This window comes from Dermochelys coriacea, chromosome 5 (assembly GCF_009764565.3).
Source record: "Dermochelys coriacea isolate rDerCor1 chromosome 5, rDerCor1.pri.v4, whole genome shotgun sequence".
NCBI classification, from domain to species: Eukaryota; Metazoa; Chordata; order Testudines; family Dermochelyidae; genus Dermochelys; species Dermochelys coriacea.
Genome location: NC_050072.1, coordinates 30,783,399 through 30,804,104, shown reverse-complemented (window position 1 = coordinate 30,804,104; position 20,706 = coordinate 30,783,399). Strand labels below are relative to the sequence as shown.

The following is a 20,706-nucleotide window of genomic DNA, read 5'->3' as shown; positions in this document are numbered from 1 at the left end:
TTTCTGAGTTATAATAGCTCAGTTAAGTAACTTGGTTTTTGTAATTAGGCATCCGTATCTATCTAAAGGCTAAGTCTATTGGAAACCATAACTCTGACTCTCTTTTTTGTTGTTTTTATGGTGGTTAGTAGTCTAATAAACTAGTGCTTTAAAATATTTGACCTGTCAGTTGACCAGTTGTTTTTGGACCAATCAAATGTCCAACACTATACCAGGTTAGCACAATTCTGGAAAGAGGTTGTGTTGGTTAACATGTTCTTCTGTGAAAGTTGGTTGTTAGAATGTGTTATTGCACATTCATTATATTGTTTCTTGGTTCTGATTTTGTTTTTAAATTTCTCAGTGACATAAAAAGGGTTGTGTTGGCTTTAAATCTGCTAGTTAGTATCCACCTATAAATAGTTTTACGCTACTTAAAATTGCTAACATAAGCTCAGTAATAGAGTATCTATAAAGAGGATTTTAAAAAGTACTGTGTTTGAAACAGCCCTGTCTCCCTTCCTGTATGTTGCTGTTAAAGCAAGTAAACATTTTCACAGAATCATAAAATATCAGAGTTGGAAGGGACCTCACTTTGTTTGCTTTGGCTCCTGGAAATATAAAAAAATGGCTTTGCAAATTCTGCAAGAACATGACTACTGTGAAACTTGTGCAAAATCATAGTAACATTTTTGAAGCAGTTGGTTTTATTCTGCATGCAGTAGTTATATTTGTTAGCAGAAATAAAATATATCCCTGCAGAAAAGTAAAACCAGTTAATTGTATTCTTGAAAACACAGTGGAGATGTGCATATATCTGGTAATGAGCAGAAAACACTGTTGATCTCATGCTATGTGGAACTGTGTGGTTCAGAACGTGGTCCTCCACTGTCTTTCTTCCATTGCAACCCCCTGTGCAGGTATCTGTTTTCACTCCCACTGATCTCAGACTTTTGCTATTGATTTCAACAGCAGCTGGGGCAGATCCTTACATTAACGTTAAAGATGGGCCTGAACCACAAAGTTGAGATCCTGATCCAAGATGGGTGACCCTATGTAAGGACATGGCTGTTTAGTTATTCTGTGAGCTAGAGAGCACCAGTAACAAGGGTGTAGAGGCACAGGGAGGTGAGAAGGGTGGTATTACAAGACCGGAGAGAGACTGGCAAGTGGGTACATTTTAGCAGAGGAGAGGCACTAACAGGGAGGTAGGAAAGACTTCCTCTTCAGTTTTTTCACAGATTTCCTGTTTTTGTAGACCAGTGATGGGCACCATATAAGAATCTTATTAAATTTAGTTGTTCTTGTTCAATATAAGTTTCAGGAAAGACCTAAGAGGGAGGGGTAAGTAGGCAACTTGTAATTGCAAGGGGGAAAGGAAGCATTTTACTTGAGCAGGTGCAGCACTGCTCTGCTTGTGCAGTAATATCATTCTGCCCAAGTGGTGATTAAGCATGAACTGTTTCAAATTATTTTCCGAACGTTTTGTGCACCAGAAATAGTAGAAAGTTAGATCAGGACACGTTTCCTGAGGCAAATACTTCCTCTATGTGCAAGCATCAGGAAAAGGCCTTCTTTCATGCAACCCACAGAAATTTGGAATGCAACTAGCCTCCCAATTTAGCTTGAAGTGATTCACCAACAAACAAACAAACCCCACTTTTTGTTCTATTCAGATTGAATATTCTATTGTTGCCACAAAATATTCTCCTCCTCCACCCTAGTTCCCCCACCAAATGGAAATTCTATATTTGGTTCAGAAATATGAATGCAGGGAATGTGAACGGAGTGATGTCAGAGGTATAATTTCACCCAGGATACTCTGGTTCTATGGTGGCAGAGAAGACGTGCTCCTACAGTGTAACTTTGGTCTCCAGTTCAGTTACTGCTGTTAACAGTTCAGAAAGGCAGTAAGAGGTAGGGTGAAATGGGGCGGTCCAATTCTGCTCTCACTTATGGCCATACAACCTCTTGGAAGTCGATGGGCCAAATTCAGCATGGGTGCAACTCCACTGACTTCTTTGGAGTTTTTCCTGTTTGTGTCACAGCTGAATTTGGCCCATTTACTTTAATGGAGTTGCATGTTTGTTACTGACAACAAAATTTGGCTCTCATATGTGAATTATATAAAGCAATGATAAACTCTAATTCTTTGGTTCTTCTTAACCTACATTTAGCACATCTATTTAGCACCTTTAATGCCAAAGCACTGGCAGCTGCCAGGTCGATCACAGAGATAGAGAAGTAAGAACACAGAAGTGGCTTTGATCCTGCAAAGTTCTGAATACTCTGGTCTGATCCAGTAAAGTATTTAAGCCTATGCTTGAAGTTAAGTATGTGGGAAGTCCTGTTAAAGTCAATAAAACGTTGAGCATGTGTTGAAGTGTTTTGCTAGATCGGGCCAGAGTGCTTAGTACCTTGCAGGCTCAAGCCCACTTGCAGCATCTGTGAAGGGTGGGGCTTTAAAGTTAGTTTCTTTTACTGCAGTCCAGGAGGTAGGATCACCTTTGTTTCCTGTAATTTACAACCTGGTTTGTTACAGTAAGTGCTGCAGTAGTCAGAAGGAATGGATTTGAAGCTAGTCGCTCTCTTTGCTGCTCTTGCATTTGTGGTTGTCCAAACATCTGAGGGTAAGTTGTCCTGTACATTATTTATTTGCTACATTTATAATAGGTTTCTCTTAAAAAAAAAAAAACAAAAAAACCAAAACCAAACAAACAAAAACAAACAAACAAACAAAAACCAAAAAAAAGTCAACCATAAGGCAAAGTGTCTCTGTGTGGAATTTGAGCTGTTTTAGATCCATAACACTGTGAGTAATTGGAGATTATCACTTTTGGTTTTTTATTTCTGTACAGAAAACTGGGAGAACTTTGTGTGACATCCTGATTCCACTGACATCAGTGGCAAAACTCCCCTTCATGCATCTGAAGAAGTGAGGTTTTTACCCACGAAAGCTTATGCTCAAATAAATCTGTTAGTCTTTAAGGTGCCACCGGACTCCTTCTTGTTTTTGTGGATACAGACTAATATAGCTACCCCTGGATACAAAACTCCCCTTGACTTCATTGGGGGTAGGATTTCACTCTAAATGTTTTAGCTAATTACTATTTGTCAAATCAAGGGCAGTTGGATATTTAGACTGGGAAACTTTTTGTAAAATGGTTTAAACAAGGAAATGCCAGATCTTTAGAAAGGATCAGTACAACAAGGTATTTGCCACAATAAATGTTACCATTTTAACAGCACTTTGGAGCAATTGGGACAATTCATCTGAATGAAGTTACTCACATGCAGGAGGGTCTCTAGGAGACTTTACTTGCAGACTTAACTAGCACTCTCTAAAGTCATGTATACTGTGCATGATTGGTGCCATGTTTAAGTAGGATTTTATAGCTAAAATGTAGAAAAACTGATTTACATCTTCTCACATTTTAACTGTAGCAAATTGCACAATAGATTAAATCTCCCGTTTTGCATCATGTTTACTGACAGCTGTGCTAGGTGCATACATGAGATGGGTCCACGTACTTTGTTTGAATTTTCTAGTTTTTACAGTCAATATTTTATTGTTTTCCTTGTAATTTTATATTACAAAATAATCTTGTTAAACTGTGATGTTAAAATCTTTACCAAATTTAGAAGGCGATCCGAGAACCTGATCCTGTGAAATACTGAGTGTTTTCAACTCCCATTGACTTCAGTGAGAGTAAAGTTTCAAACAGCAGTTCATCAAATCACACTACAAAATTTTTAGTGCATGGTAGCATGCTCACACAGCCAGTTAGTGGCCAGCAAGCTAGGGCATTGCAGATTTATACCCTGGTTTGCTGTGCACTAACTGTGTATAGACAAGCCCTCAGCACCTTGCAGGATCATGCCACAAATGGGTAAAGTGTGCCTTAAATTCTACCCTGCCAAAATGGCCTTTGCACCTGTTGGACGGCACAGGCTTGTGTGAGCTGTGGGTGTACTTGCTGGGCATGCATGTGCTTCCATGCTAGGGGGTAGGGTGTTCAAATAAGGGCATCGAGAGAGTTTTCTTAAATTTGTTTTTTTATTCTGTATACCAGATGGATCAGTATGTATGTGACAAATAATTAGGTGACTAAGACAAACACACTCTGCATTTAACAGCAAAACAATAATTAAAGGCAGATTTTCATGAAGTCTAGCAAACATACTAGCCCATTTTGGAACTAGAGAATACAATAGGAATTTTATGGGCTTTGGCCAAGTTCTGCCTCTGTTACACCCCATTTACTTTAGTGGTGTGACACAGATGTAAGAATAAGACCTGGTTCTTAATATTCAATTTTATGTGGGAAAAAAGAAAAGGAGTACTTGTGGCACCTTAGAGACTAACAAATTTATTTGAGCATAAGCTTTCGTGAGCTACAGCTCACTTCATCGGCTGCTACTCTGAAATTTTATGTGATTTATTTTCGTTGTGGGTCTCTGTATATATTTGACAGGTTTCAGAGTAGCAGCCGTGTTAGTCTGTATTCGCAAAAAGAAAAGGAGTACTCCTTTTCTTTTTGTATATATTTGACCTCTGTTTAATGGCATATACGAGAGCCCTCTGGTGGCCAAAATAATATCTGTGCATTCTCATGAATCAAGGCAGCCTAATGGATAAGGAATCTCCAAAGTATTTCAACGGTAGTGGATTAAGATTTGGTTTATTTAATTTCAGGTTGAAGAAGTGCTCATTGTGTCTTTTGGGTATTCTGGGGTGCAATTTAGGACACTAGTTGTATTGCCCCAGCCAAAGGAAGAGAAGTTTGCTATTACTTGCTAAGGATTAGCAAATGCATGATGAATGGTAAAGGCTTGGAACAATAATTAATTTTTAATTAAGATACAAAAAAGAAAAAAAATTAAAAAAAGTGTAAATGAGAATTACCTCTCCACCCCCTCAAATATATTGAAAATAGGAAAGGTTTAAAAATAAGTGGTAAGGGTTTACCACCAAACTGCCAGTCATAAAGCAATGTGAGTGAGTTAAGCAACTAAAGTTAAGCAAATGGTAATAAACATGAATGGGCAGTATAAGAAAGGGCAAGGGAGGAGAATTATATTTCAAACTAGAAATTACTTAAGTGATCCTGTATGTTTTTAATTAGGGCCAGATCCTGCAAACACTTAACTGAATTAATTGTAATGCAAGTAGATCATGCCAACACCTACTTGTACTAAATGTGCTGTTTATAGTCTCATTGTCCCATAATAAGTCATACTCAGTAGTCACTGTTTTCAGGATCAGATTGTAACCTCCCCAGGGCAGGGATGGGTCTCCATGAAGTGAGCTGTAGCTCAGGAAAGCTTATGCTCAAATAAATTTGTTAGTCTCTAAGGTGCCACAAGTACTCCTTTTCTTTTTTGCGAATACAGACTAACATGGCTGCTACTCTGAAACATATGTGTTTGCAAGAACTTTAGCACATTTGGGGCACTGTAAAAATTAAATCACTTTTCTAAAGCAAAAATTTAAAAGCGACCGCTGAACAAAAACATATCACATGTGAAAATGCTTGCTTGAGGAAAAATGTAGCTCAATCACATAAAGAAGTGGGATCTGCAAAAAGAGGTAGATCAGGGGTTATGTATTTAAAGATAAAATTGGCGGGAGGGGGTTGGTTCCCACTCCTATGGCTTTACTGGAGTCACACAGGGAGATCTGCCAGGGTCCAACCAGAATTTTGAAGGCGATGTGGGTTCTTTTTCTCCTCTTTTGCTTCCATATTTTGCCCTACTGTTTAGTTTCCTCCATGCTTTTCTCTTCCCTCTTCTTTACCCTCACCCCTTCGGTTGTGCTTATCTTTCTCCTCCATCACATGACCCACCCAGAATTGTGGCTTCTTGACAGCAGCTGGAGGGTGGCCAGAGCTGGGAAGCTATTGCTTCTTCCTTTGTTCTTATCCCCTGGAAAATGTACTGAATTCTAGTTGGTAATTCCAGCAAGACTTCAGAACAAGAAAACCTCCCTCAGTGGCTTTCAGCGTCCATCAGAGATGGGTGAAGATTGACCACAGGTACTGACTGGCTTGAAGCCAATGGCACAGCATCTCAGTGGGTTTTGCTGCCATGGGAAAGGCCAGGAAATATTGCTTTGGAACCGGATGGTGCAAAATCCCTGTGATTTTCCAGCAAATTTTGGGATGTAGATGTGGTTGAAGGGCTCCTTGCTCTTCCATGGGCCTGGCATCCTAAGTCAGCAGCTCTGTATGGTGGGGAACTACATAGAATTTCTTGTATAGCCCTCTGGTGGAGTCTTTTGCATGACTGGATGTTTCAGCTCTTTATAAATAAAGGGAACAAAGCCTCTAACAAACAGCTGATGTCTCCTTGGTGAAAGTTCCCAGGCAGAAGGAAGGATCAACATGGATAATATCTGTAGAAATAATGACACCAACAGGGCGATGTCAATAATGACACCAACAGGGCGATGTCTCTCGTGAAAGAGAGGAGGCAAGAAGCTGGGGATTTGCCACTGCAGCTGCTAGTCCCACACATACACTAGCTCTAACTTGCTGGTTGAGGAATGCAGCTTGTGGCAGTGTTACCACACTGAGTATAAATCCTGGCCTGGATGAAGCAGTCATGGAATGGATTGCTGTCTGTGCTGCTGACAGCAACCAAGGCAGGCAAAACATGGTAGGGGGAGGAGGGAGAAATGCCTGTAGGAATGAAAAAGGCCAGACCAAACTTCAGTTTTCTTTTAGCAACAATTGGACTAGACTGAACCAAAAATCACACTTAAGGTCAAGTCTGTGGCAGGTCCTGCCTGGGTGCATGAAGAAGAGGGCACAAGTCTCTCTGCTAGTACAGCCACTGGCACTAGCCATCCTATAGGCGTGGGATGAGGACAATATCTTGGCCTTACTCCTTACTCTTGCAGTCAAACAAACCTTGGAAGGGAAGAAGTGTGCATTACATCCTTTCAAGGGGGTGTTGCTATTGCACCACTATACTCCTCCCCACCACATCAGGAGGAATCCATCAGAATTCCTCCTAGGGCTTCTTCTGAATCTGTGTGGACCATGGGGTGCAGAAAGCACAGTGTGACCCCAATAGTTCAAGGGCCAGATCCTTAGCTGGCGTAAGTCAGTATAGCTCCACTGATGAAGCAGATGATCTAACCCTAAATCTTCAATTCAGCATTCCCACTCAGATTAACTGCAGAAGATGATCCTCTTTAATCCTGAAGGACTCATAGATTCATAGATACTAAAGTCAGAAGGGACCATTCTGATCATCTAGTCTGACCTCCTGCACAACGCAGGCCACAGAATCTCACCCACCCACTCCTACGAACTCGGAGGAGTTCTGAATGAATGCTGCAAGCGGATCCCTCTTGAAGAAGATCTAGTACTGTCCTGAAAACAAATGCAGCATTTGAATGGAAATAGCAATGGAAACTCAGCTTGGAAAACAAATGACTTGAGTGGGACAAGGAACATGGGAAAATATGAGAATTCACTGACCCTGTTTAGGAAAAACAGTTTCAGCACTCAGTCGCACATTGGAAGATACTAGTTACCAAATGTGCCTTTGCCAATTCATAATGACAGGTTTCAGAGTAGCAGCCGTGTTAGTCTGTATTCGCAAAAAGAAAAGGAGTACTTGTGGCACCTTAGAGACTAACAAATTTATTAGAGCATAAGCTTTCGTGAGCTACAGCTCACTGTAGCTCACGAAAGCTTATGCTCTAATAAATTTGTTAGTCTCTAAGGTGCCACAAGTACTCCTTTTCTTTTTGCCAATTCAGATTGTTAAAGTCATAGCCTCATTTTCTGAAGTAGAGGGAATCCCAATTCTATTCTTTATTTGTGATCAATTTCAAACTGTTATGGGAATAACATCATCTTTGTATGGAACAAAATAAAGTTTTGTGTTAAAGTGACAGGTTACTTTCAATTTCTGTTCCCCCCCCCACACACACACACAGCAGAAGCACTAATTACCATTACCTTACTTTAGACCTTAGTTCTTCCTGTACCACTGTCGCATCAGTCCAGTTCCTCCTTTGATTATTGTGGTACTTGCTAATTGTGGTATTCCTTCCCAGGTGACGCCAGTGCATTCAATATCCTCTGTCACTGTTTTCTGCAAGTTCTTCCTTGGCCTTCCTCACTTTCTGTTTCCTCCCTCAAGCACCCAATGCAATGCTTGCTTAGTATGATTTCCATCTTCTATACAGTGTACATGGCCCAACACTTGAGCCTTCTTTCTTTGGTATTTTCTAACATCCTCCTGGGCTAGCCTAGAGTGCTATTTAGGGTGGGTGGAGGGTGGGTATCTGCCCCCTCTGAGTTTTGTACCAGAGGTCTGCTCACGGCACACATCCCAGCCCCAGACAGTGCTCCTACCTGCAGCGCCGTGCAGCCAGCTCCCCTCCTCCAGGAGCTGGGTTCTCCGGCTATGGTTCCCACGGTCAGTTTCCTCTGCTGTGCTAGCTCAACCATCCCACCCCCTTGTCTGGCTTTACCAATCAGCAGCTGAGACAACTTAACTAGTCTGGGGCAAAGAGAAGGGGGTCAGCCCCTGGGAGGGGTACTGAGCAGGGCCTCTGAGGGTGGGGCAGACAAGGAAGGGGTCAGTCAGGGTGGAAGGGGGGACCACAGGGTCCCCAGTGATGGTGGAGGAGTATATGATACCCTGTGGTGGGAGTGAATGGGGGAGAGTACAGGGTCCCCAGTGGTGGTAGTTGGGGGAAGAAGCAGAGGGTCCCCACTGGTGGTAGGAGAAGCAGAAGGAGGACAGGGTTCCCCGTGGTGACAGTAGGAAGGAGAGGGGGAGCACTAGGGGAGGTGTGTGTTGGAGCCTGGGGGAGGGGCAGTGGGGTGGGAAAGGGAAGTTAATCTCCAGGAGAAGGGAGAGGTGAGGGCATAGGGTTGTCCCCTGAGGGAAGGGGTGTATGAGAGGAGCAGCTGAGGGGGAACAGTCCCTGGGGCAAGGATCCTGAGGGTGGGGGAGCTGAAGAAGGGTGGGGAGCTAGGTGCAGCTAAGTGGGTCTTAGACAGACCCTTCTGGTCCAGAGCCATCATGTCCACTAACGGTTACAGCTTCAAGGACAGCTGTCTCATTCTTCTCTTCACAATTTGGAACATAAGACATTTAATACACAACAGTAATTGCCGGGGGAAGCAGATTTTATTTATCTCTACTAAAGATAGTGTACAAAGGACCAAATTTGTGTTTCTGATTCTGTATTAAGGCTCCAAAACAGATACCTCAAGGCTTGGGATTGGGAATATTTTGCTGTATTATCTCCTGATTTTTCCAGACTTACATATAAACTTAAAATGTGGCTTTATTTGGTGTTTGTATATATTTTTCTTTCTTACTAGAGGAATTAGATACAGTGCACCTGTCAGCTAACTTCTAAGTTATTATATTCAAAAAAACCAACCAACCAAACAAACAAAAACACCGTAGAGTTTTCAGGTGCCTAAGTAACCCCTGGAATCATGGTTAAAGTTGGCCCTCCTCCCCCCGTGGTTTCCTCCCCCGAAAACCCTGAAATGGTGCTGCTGCTGTCAGCTCCCTTATTCTTGTATTTGTTGTTTTTGTCTTTTCATGAACTGTGTAATATCTTCCTCAGCCACCTGTGATGGGCAGCCTCCATTGTCTTTTTGTTAGCCACTGTCATTGGCCAAATCTCAGCTCCGTGTAGTAGCATGCTCAGTCCAAGTGTATGGTATAATCTGACCTTTATTATCATTATCCTTGCTTTAGGGCAAAATACACCCACACATCCAAAGAGCAAGAAAATAATTGAGGACATTTTTTATGGTATTTTAACAAGACTCAATGAGCACTTTTACTGACAGATTCTAGACGTCCATAAAAAATTCCCATTATATCCCCAACAGATAAATATACAACACTTTCAACTGAATCACATTGTAATGTGAAACCTTAACTCTGACCTCAGCAACATTAACATATTTACATACCGTACTAGTTCATGTTTGATCTGTTGTGTGCTCATGGAAAAAGCACAGGGGCAGAGGTTTGGCATTGTAACATAAATTAGACGTATGTTGTTTTTAACACGTGTTTACCTTTTGGAGGTGGAAGTTCCTTGCAAAAGTGGTGATGAAGTTTCCCTCAGCTTGTTATCGCCTTATATTTATGTGGGTGTGTTTTGTCCTCAACAACTGTAACTGGTGCATAATAAGGTTCTTTTCACAGAAGAATTTATTGGATTTTAAATAGGGGCTGCATAGTATAGGAAAGTGCAATACAGGGGTGGGTGTTACAGCTGACCAGGTAAGTGATGATGTTGTGGGGGGTAGGCAGGTAGAAGAATGGGGAGATATGTGATCATCTAGTGGAGAGAATGGAGTGAAGGAGGCTAGAAGGCCATCTATGTCCGCTTGTAATGGGTTTTGTCCCTTTAAGGCCAGAGGCAATCATGTGAGAAGCCAGTTACCCCATTCCATGTGTCCAGGGAGGCAGATGCAGGCCAGAAAATAACTGAAGCAGTAACTTGGGGAGAAGTAGATGGCCCTGTGGAGCAGTCAATGTGTGGGAGACAGAAGGTATAAAGCCATCCATGATCAGTGTTCCTTAAAGGCCTGGTAGGGCAAGGCTCCACTCTGCCAGCCAGCACAGACTGCTGTTTGGAGATAGTAGACCCTCTTGGGAAGGATTAAGAGACTGACTAGATGACTGTGCAGGGGAATCAAAAGGAAGCTCCAAGCCCAGTCAGAGACGGTGGCTGGAGGAAAGAAGTCAATCAATGCAGCCCAGGAAGGAGGGCTGTACAATCTCTAAACTGGAAGGGTGAATTATGAGCCAGGGAGGCCAGAATTCAAAGCCACAGTTCCAAGGAGGACTGTGGGACCCTAAACCTTATGAGTGAGCAAAAGAAATCTTGAGGGGAGCTGAATGATATTGAATAAATGGGACCCCGGTGGGGGGGAAGAGAAGTAGATTCCCCAAGTCCAAGCAGGCCATAATGGGGGCATTTTACATGTCCTCTCTGGGTTTCCCAATCTCCTCTTACTCCCCTGAACACTTTTCAATGCCCCTTCTCCCTTGATCTCCACATGAGAGGGAAATATTGGATGGAGGGGGGCATACAGGCTTACCCCAGTACTGCACCCCCTCAGTCATAACTCCAGGTTATATTTTCTTGGGGGAAGAACGCATGCTTCCCCTTCCCATCAACAAGTCTCTTCTGACTCTTTAGATGGTTTGTCAGCCAGGGAAGCTGTTGGCAGAGAGATAAGGAGAGTAGCTGCAGAAGGTAGCTCCAGAGCTGAGAGCCAAGCTTCATTCCTGGGGCTTCAAGCCCACGAAACAGTTGTACTAGCAGTGGGCAGCCTCAAAGACTGAAAGTATTGATCCTGATTTGCCTCTGCAAGACCAGTTTTAAAATCAGACCCAAACAGTCATTAGTGATTGCTGTCACACTGTACGGAGTGGCTCACAACAGTCAGTGCCTACCTCAGGTCAGACTGTCTAGAGCAGGACGGACATCCAAACAGGTGGTATGGTCTATAATTAGATTTCACCTACCCAGTAACAAAAGTGAACTCCTGGACCACTATATCAGTCTTACTATGGAGTCACAGACAGTCCTCAGGCTCTTGCCACCCTGGCACATAGCATTTCCAAAGTGTGACAGGGCCATAACCAATCCTTTGCATTGTGATGTTCCTTTATGGCCCATCTGATTTTGTTCTTCCTTCTCTATGGGCGGGGGATGGTTCCTGTGGCTGGGTTCACAAGTCCAGAGCAAATATTTTCAAAGTTATAAAGCAAAATGTGCGTATTTCCTTGTAGCATGGAATACAGACATAACAAGTGAGATTAGTGCATGCAAACAATTTACAAGCATTTCATAGAATCTAAACACTAAATACATTCTTATAAGACTAATACCTATTTTGAACAAAACTAACATATAGGTGAGCTGGTTTGGTTTCCAGTAATGAATTTGTCAGTTCTGAGCTAACACCTATAGTCTGGGCCAGAACTGACACTTGGTTTACCAGAATCACAATTGCTTTCAGAGTTCTCCCTCCAGAAGTAAGCTATTTATTAAATCTCCTGATGATAGTATTTAAATACAAATCCACAGGGATAGTTGGAAGAAACACTATAGCTGAAGGAGTGGTGGTGGAGGTGGTGATGAGACCCCCCAGGAGGAAGAAATACTGACTGATCTCAAAGACTGCAATCTTTCACTACTCTTTGACAAGATAGGCAGCACAATGTCCCATTCATTTCAATCTTGAAGACTTTTTTTCCCTTTGATTCTTTCAGCTACTCTATTTCCGGTATCCTTTAACTGTTGCACGGAAGTATCGCACTTTGTGCCCAGAATACTTCTAAGAAAAGTTCTAAAATTTGAAATCCAGAAAGATGATGGAGTGTGCAACATACCAGCTGTGATGTAAGTGATGTTCTGTGTGATGATATATTAAAGAGTCGTTGTCAAAAGTTAAAAATTCATTGGGCCTGGTTTTCTAGTCAGTTATTCCAATTTTATACCAGTATCACTCCTTTGATTACTTTGGCATAAAAAACGATGTAACTGTGGAGAAACAGTCCCTATATATTTTAAAAACTTTCCTTCCCTGCATTACAACTTTGATTGTTAAAACTGGATTATTTTTTTAAAATCTAATTTATATTTCACCATTAATGTTTTGTTGCTTTTGCACTTCACTCAGCATGGAAAATGAGCATAAACTTATCAAATCAGATTTTCTTCTTTTTTATAGTCATTCCTACTCAGTTTCACTTTTTGCTGTCATGTATTAGCAAAATAACAATGTTTGGTTAGTAATATTCCAAGGGAGTGCTTAAAATCCAAATAAATTAAATGAAGTTAAAAATCGTGGAAACATTCCTGTTCATCTTAGGCTTTGTAAGTCTTTTGTTTATTATAACACTTGAACAGCCCTGACTGTGTCACTTCATTCCCAATGCACTAATTTGCACTGTGTTTATCTTCAGCCACAGCAAAGACACTTCCCTCCTGTTCTGTACTTTTTCAGGTCAGGAGTTACTGAGTAATTATGCAATAAAGCTACTTCTGCTTTGGAAGGTAAAGATGGGCAAAACTTTTTGGATGAATCGTTTGTTCACTGAAAAATGCAGTTTTGATTGACCCAAAACTATTTGTTAATTTGATATAAATTCACTGAATAGTTTTGGCCAGAAAAGGTGGGGAGGGGCTAGATTCACAAGGGGACTTAGGCACAGTTCACAAAATGGGGTGTGTGCACCCCCCACCATCCCTTTAGTCCACTCACCTGGGATGTGGGAGACCCAGCTTTGAATCTGTGCTCTGGAACAGGGATTTGAACCCAGGACTCCCTTTCCAGGTGACTGCCCTAACCACCAGGTTATTTTGGGGTAGATCTCAATCTGTGCTGTTGAAGCTGTTCTACCTCTTATAAAGAATTTACTAGTCATTGAAGCAAGGACTTGAATTTGGGTCTGCCTCTCCCAGCTGAGTGCCCTACCCACCGGATACAGGGTATTCCAGCATGGATGTCTTTCAGTCTCTCCACTGAAGATGTCCTACTTGTGATAAAATACTTGAATAATATTGGACCAGAGAGAAGTGAGAATGGCTCTGTAGGCTGGTAGTTAGGTCAATCACCTGAGAGGGGGGAGACCTGGTTCAAAAAGCAGTTTTAGAGCAGAAATTTGAACCTCAGCCTCTCACATCCCAGATGAAGACCCTAACTATTGGGCTAGAATGGGAGGGTGGCATCACCACCACTTTATTCTCCTGAAATGTAGTCCTTTACAAATGCTCAGAAAGAAAATATTTCAGCTCTAATGGAGTGCTGCATTTGACCCGAAATGGACTTCTTCTATTAGCCAAAAATGTCTGAGTATGGTTCAAACCAAACTGAACATTTTTTATTTTTGCAGAACTGACAGCAAACAAATCAACAGAAAAAAAATCAGATATTTGTGTAGCTCTGTTTAGAAGTAAGAAACCATGGTGATCAAAAGTTGGTCTCCCAAAACCTGAGATCAGAGTAGTTTTGTTGCTTTCAAATATAGCTAGTTACCTTTTAAGAGGTTTCAGAGTAGCAGCCGTGTTAGTCTGTATTCGCAAAAAGAAAAGAAGTACTTGTGGCACCTTAGACACTAACAAATTTATTTGAGCATCAGCTTTCGTGAGCTAAAGCTCACTTCATCGGATGCATTCAGTGGAAAATACAATGGGGAGATTTATGTATGTAGAGACCATGAAACAATGGGTGTTACCATACACACTAACCAGAGTGATCACTTAAGGTGAGCTATTACCAGCAGGAGGGCGGGAGGGGGAGAGGAAATGGGGACTTTTTGTAGTGATAATCAAGGTGGGCCATTTCCAACAGTTGACAAGAACGTCTGAGGAACAGTGGGGGATGGGGGAGTGAATAAACATGGGGAAATAGTTTTACTTTGTGTAATGACCCATCCATTCCCAGTCTCTATTCAAGCCTCAGTTAATTGTATCCAGTTTGCAAATTAATTCTAATTCAGCTATCTCTCATTGGAGTCTGTTTTTGAAGTTTTTTGGTTGAAGTATTGCCACTTTTAGGTCTGTAATCGAGTGACCAGGGAGATTGAAGTGTTCTCCAACTGGTTTTTTAATGTTATAATTCTTGACGTCTGATTTGTGTCCATTTATTCTTTTACGTAGAGACTGTCCGGTTTGACCAATGTACATGGCAGAGGGGCATTTCTGGCACATGATGGCATATATCACATTGTTAGATGCGCAGGTGAACAAGCCTCTGATAGTGTGGCTGATGTGATAGGCCCCCCGCTTTCCTGCTGGTAATAGCTCACCTTAAGTGATCACTCTGGTTACAGTGTGCATGGTTACACCCATTGTTTTATGTTCTCTGTGTATATAAATCTCCCCACTGTATTTTCCACTGCATGCATCCGATGAAGTGAGCTGTAGCTCACGAAAGCTTATGCTCAAATAAATTTGTTAGTCTCTAAGGTGCCACAAGTACTCCTTTTCTTTTTACCTTTTAAGAGTTACTTCTTTTTTAAAAAATTGAGTTTTGCAATAGACAAAGTAACTTCTTTTTCTTCTGGCAGCCTTTACGTAAAGCACAAGAAGTTATGTGTAAGCTCACATAATAAAACCATTAAGAAATGGATGAAAAGGAACAGAATCAAAAATCGTAGAAGAAATGGAAATCTTCATTCTGGGAAGAAAAGGAACACCACAAGGAAAAATCAAATTGTGGTGAAACAGTAGTCTGCTGAAACAACACCCAGGATGGAGTTACCTGTGAATGCTGTATTATGGTCTCTGCAAAAGACAAATGTTTGGTTAGGAATTCACATACAATGACTGCTCAACATTTTGCAATTACAGCTTAAAAATAGCTTTTCAAATGTCTAAATTCCCAGAGCAAGCAGTGACAGATGTCAGTTATACATATCCTTTACCACCTTTAATATACATATTGAAAAGATCTTGTACTTTGGGAATCATCCTGGCCAGATAAAGGCAAAAGTTGATGCATTAGGAATGATAATATCTTCCTGGCCACATCTTGTGTTTTCCACTCCGCTTCATCCTCTGATATCTCTGTATTCTTCAATACTTCTAATTTCCGATCCCCTCACCTGCCTTGGCTTTCATAGTCATCCTTCTCACTGTCTGACTGCTGCTTTAACATCTTCTTAGGCAGTTTCTCCCCCTCCTCTGCTTATCTTAGGGTCCTGTCTTTGGTACCCTCATCTTCTCTACACCTTATTCTCCTCCGCTTGCACAGATTCAGCTACTATTTTTGTGCTGCTGGCTCACAAATTGACTTCTTCTCCTGTGACCTGCCTTCTCCTTCTCAGTTGCGGGGGAGGGATAATTCAGTGGTTTGAGCATTGGTCTGCTAAACCCAGGGTTGTGAGTTCAATTCTTGAGGGGGCCATTTAGGGATCTGCAGCAAAAATTGGGGATTGGTCCTGCTTTGAGCAGGGGCTTGGACTAGATGACCTCCTGAGGTCCCTTCCAATCCTGATATTCTATGATTCTATCTGACAGTTTTTCTGACACGATATATTCTGGATGGCCTGCCACCAATTCAAGTTCAAGATGACCAAAAATGACCTCTCTCTTTCCTTTCAAGCTCTCTTTGCTTCTAAACTTTCTTCATTATTGCTGGCAAAACCATTTTCCTCCCTGCTCCTCAGGCTCAAAATTATGGGGTCCAAGATTCTGCTGCAAAGATCACGTCCAGTCTCATTATTCTTTGTTTGTATCATGTTATTCCCCTCTTTAAATGCTTCCCTCAGCCCCTTCCTACCTACTGTACCAAACTTCTCATCCTTGCCATCACAGGCCTGCACCTCAAAGCCTACACCTTTGATCTTGTTCCTTTTGTCCCACCTCATTATTTTAGTATTGCCAGTGATATCAGCCTTGCTACACACTACATGTCCTTCCTCCCACTGCCATCTTCCATGCTGCCTCCTAATGCGTGGACCAGCCTCCCAGACTCAAATCACCAGGTCCTCTCCCTCCTCATTCAAAACCCTCATGAAGACTTACTACTTCCACACAACCTACAAATACTAAGCCATGTCAGTCACACATACTTTCTGCCCCAACATAATATGAGAGAAGAAATAATGAGTGAAGGAAGGTAGAGATTTAAAATCACATAAAAGTGCAATGTTGATCAAGGTATACCTATAATAAGCCTAAATTACCATAATGTGTTGTAACTCTTTTCTCTCTTCTCCAGTTGTTTTTGTTCTCACTGCAGCACATCTAAAATTAGACTGTTAGTTCCCTGAGGGTAGGGACTGTGTAAAGAACATAGTAGTTTTAGTTGTTTGTATAAATAACTGCAAACACATGATAAAGCATGTAGGATGGTAGATACAAGAAGCAAGCAAGTCTCCCCAAAACAAAATAAAAACTGCTGTGTTTAGTGGGGGCACTAAATAACAACCCAGCTCCTTCAGCTGCTGACATGCACAATGATGGAAGAAACTGATTCACACCTGAAATAGCAATAAGTAAGAAAAAACTAAGGACTGGATCCTCAGTTCAGTGCAGGTGGGGCAGCACAGATGGAAACTCTAGGCCACCTTTACTCTTCCTCCAGTCCTCTAGGAAGATGAGGGCTGAATCCAACTCTGGCACTATTTAGAGCAGCCCTAGCTCTAACCTATGCCTGCTAGAAAATGTTCTACTGGCCCAGGATTGTTCTACAACCATTGATGCACCTGGAAATGCTTCCCATTGGATACCTTCTACACCAAGGTCGGGGAGCAAGTGGAGTAAAGTTGGCATAGTCAGCTTTACACCAGCTGAGAATTCCACCATGCTGGGGAAATCCTCAGCTGTCCGATTAAAGCCTTTGTACCACTGGAGAGGTGCCTCTGGAGGATCCTTATCAGATGTGAGGATCTGGCACTTACAAACTTTGAGCTTTGTTTATCAAGACAGAAGGAACAAAAAGTTCTGGCTTAGTGAACCTTTAGCCAGGGTACAAATAGTCACTGTGGGGCAGGTTTTGAAAGGTGTTTAGGTGCTTAAAAGATGTAGATAGGAGCCTAATGGTCTTTTTAAAAAGCACATAGATGCTAAATTCCCAGGATTTCGATGGGAGTTAGGCACCTACTGGGTTTTTCAGAATTGCCTATCTGACCCTTTTAAATGGAACCCACAACACAGACCTAGGCCTGGGAAAATGCCTCAGCCATAGTATGTACATGATTTGAAAAAGCTATTTTTGCAATATGTTTTCAGCATGTACAGTATATGCTAAATATAATTAAAATGCCATTTTGAGACTACCAAATACGGGATATGTTGTAAATATGAATGACATAACCATATATGTTGTAAATTATATTGTGTTATACAGATGTGAGCCTGATGTGATCTAAAGCAGATTTGTTGCATACATTTTGCATTACATTGCATGACTTGAATAAATAACTACAGGGCTGGCTTGAGGGAAGATGGCAACCTGGGCAAACTTGTATTGTTGTGCCCTTTCTTTGAGTTTAAGTACTGATACCCAGTATGGTCACACACCTTGAGTTTACTGGAGAAACTTTTTAAGTTATAGTAGGGACTATGTTCACCTATAGCTGAGACCACCGCAAATGGCACGGGCAGCCCATATGCTCAGCACTAACTCACTGTAGCACCCGAGCCTCTGGCACCAGCGATGAGAACGCTGGGCTGGCAGCCATGCGAAGCGCTGCAGGGATGGAAGCTCTGTGAGGCATAAACTGAAGTCCAGCACAGCACACACCCGGCATGGGGTCTGTTTCCCCAAGCTGCCAGAAAACTGCCCAGGGAGCCCCGTTGGCGCCATTCCTTAGCACTGCCCAACCCTGGAAACCGCTCTATGCCCCCAGGAGTGCTCACCACTCACCCAAATATGCCCTGTCTACTCCTGCTTCATGGGCATTTGGGGGCAGGTGAGTGGCTTCTCTGGCAGGTGGGCTGCACCAGGCAGCCCAGGGTGAGTGCAGGAGACATCAGGGAGAAGCAGATATCTCCCTGGTGCTCTCCTTGCCCCCCCAGCCCAGTGTGGACTGATACATGGCACAGCCCCAGTAGCAAGGCCAACCCTGGCCCCAGCCTGACCTTCAAGGTGCTCCCCTGTGCTCACTGGGGTTCCTGCAGCTTGCCCCAGATCCTCCACAGCTGCAAGTTGCAACAACACCCTTGCAACTTCATCTCTCCCCCCGCTGGGAGCTGACCTTACCTGCCTGCCCCTCTGCTGAGCCAGGACACTGTGTGGGCCAACAAAGCCACCCATTAGTGGAGCCCAGCCGACAGGCTCTCACCTCTTAACCTGCCCAGGCACCGGCACCCTCTTGACCACGGTGCCCTGGGAGATAGCGCATGTTGCCCACCCATAAGGCTGGCCCTGAATAACTACTTGAATATATTGAACATATTAGATGAAAGCAGTGCTGTAGGGCCCAGTGCTGCAAGATACTGAGTACTGCCAATGCCTATTCACTTTGATGTATGATTGAGCCCTATATAATGTACCTTGTAAGTTCCTGCAGTCATATGAGTATTTCTTGGCCTGTATTCTGCTGGCAATCATCACACTTATCTTTGGACTCTTCCCTCTTAAGTTAGGCACTTTTCTTGGCCAAGATTATGGTGACTTTCAGGCCCTCTTTGGGTTTCCTATCAATCTGTGTAAGTAAGTGGTCTCCACCAATGGCTTGTTCCTGCTGAGTGTCCGTATCTCCCACTGACATCCTACAGGAGATGCTCAGCTCTTCCCAGGATTTGATCTCCGCATCTGTCTCGCAAAACTGGTTCAGGTATGTCCTGGGTCCTCTGTGGGCCCATTTGATTTGTTTCCTCCCCTGTGGTCATTCATTATCCTCACACTGTACACGCAACCAAGAAAGCATGCTTGATCAAAGCCAGGGGTGTACAGAGGCAGGATGATGAGAGAAGACAGCAGCAGTCGCTTGGAGTAGAGTCCTGGAACGCACAAGCAAGGGAAGAGATCGCACCCAAGACGCCCTGAAGATGCAGTCCCATCCAGGTGAGTAGCAGTGCAAAAAAGAAGAGGATCCTTCCCAAACATCAGCTATTCCCATTCTCTTGCCCAGAGAGGGAAGAAGAGCGATGGGTGTTTCAGCAAATGGTGAGGTTAATATGGGCCTGTGGGAAGCTCCATGAAGTTCTGGTTGGCAGATGGGGCAGGGGGTGCTCTGCTAGGCATCAGGAGTGTTCTTTTTTTATCAGTGATAACATGCTCAGCACTTTGAGCGTGCAACGATTCTTTTATGGTTTAGAATCTGCCTTCCTGAGAGGGCCTGTTCCAGCCTGCAGGGAGGGCCCCCACCCCCACAGGTTTTGCAAAAACAGCTCTGCTGTGTTGAGGGCAAAATGCAATGGGAGGATTTGGCCCAATGTTATAACGGAACACCAGTTCTAGGTGAGGGAGTAGGGTCTGCCAGATAAAGGACATTACAGGTGATTGTCTGTGTACTTTATATATTTACTGGTAATGTTGTATATCCTCTGTTGCTAGATTCCTCTGTCTTTATCTCCTGAATTCTTGTGTGTTGAGAAATTACCGATTCATAGCTGGATCTGCTACAGTTCTGCCCTTGGTCCTTCTCCAAAATAAAATAGACTCTAGAAACAAAAACTGTGTTATAACATTTAAGAAAAGCCATCTAATGGACAATTGCTGAGCAACATTTCGGCAGGGAGGGTGCCTAAACACACTTTTGCTACTTGCTGATCACCAGTATAGTTACAAGAAGACAAGAGCGCTTACATTTTCAAAGCCATTGGCATTGTAAGAATCACACAGAGCTAAGTCCTTAATAATAGCTTGTTCTTATACAGCACTTTTCATCAGTAGATCTCAAAGGGCTTCACAAATAACTATTTTCATTTTACAGATGGGAAACTGAGGCACAGAGAGGTGAAGTGACTAATACAAGGTCACCCAGCAGGCCAGTAGCAGAATAGGAAATAGAACCAAGGTCTGCTGAGTCCCCGGCCAGTACTCGCTCCATTAAGCAACATTATCAGAACCAATTCAAAGTTGAGACTAAGTATAACTTACAACCTGTCTTCTTTGGACTCAGTAAGGCAAATTCAGAGGTGAGGCGGTGTAAGTTACATGTCAGTAATCGAGTGTGAGTCTGTTGGTTTAACATGTATGCTGTTTGTGTCAGGAATTAGGTTTAAATTAATCTATCAGCATGGACAACCCATGCCTG

General features: G+C 42.7%; 1 protein-coding gene across 1 annotated transcript; it reads left to right on the top strand.

The window, feature by feature from the left end:
• Window positions 1–2,171: 2,171 nt before the first annotated feature.
• On the top strand, window positions 2,172–17,969 carry CCL28 (C-C motif chemokine ligand 28). Its single transcript, XM_043514482.1, has 3 exons — window positions 2,172–2,609; window positions 12,262–12,391; window positions 15,064–17,969. Exons 1-3 carry the CDS (start codon window positions 2,546–2,548, stop codon window positions 15,224–15,226), a joined length of 357 nt encoding a protein of 118 aa, XP_043370417.1. The 5' UTR covers window positions 2,172–2,545; the 3' UTR covers window positions 15,227–17,969.
• The last annotated feature ends 2,737 nt before the right edge of the window (window positions 17,970–20,706 follow it).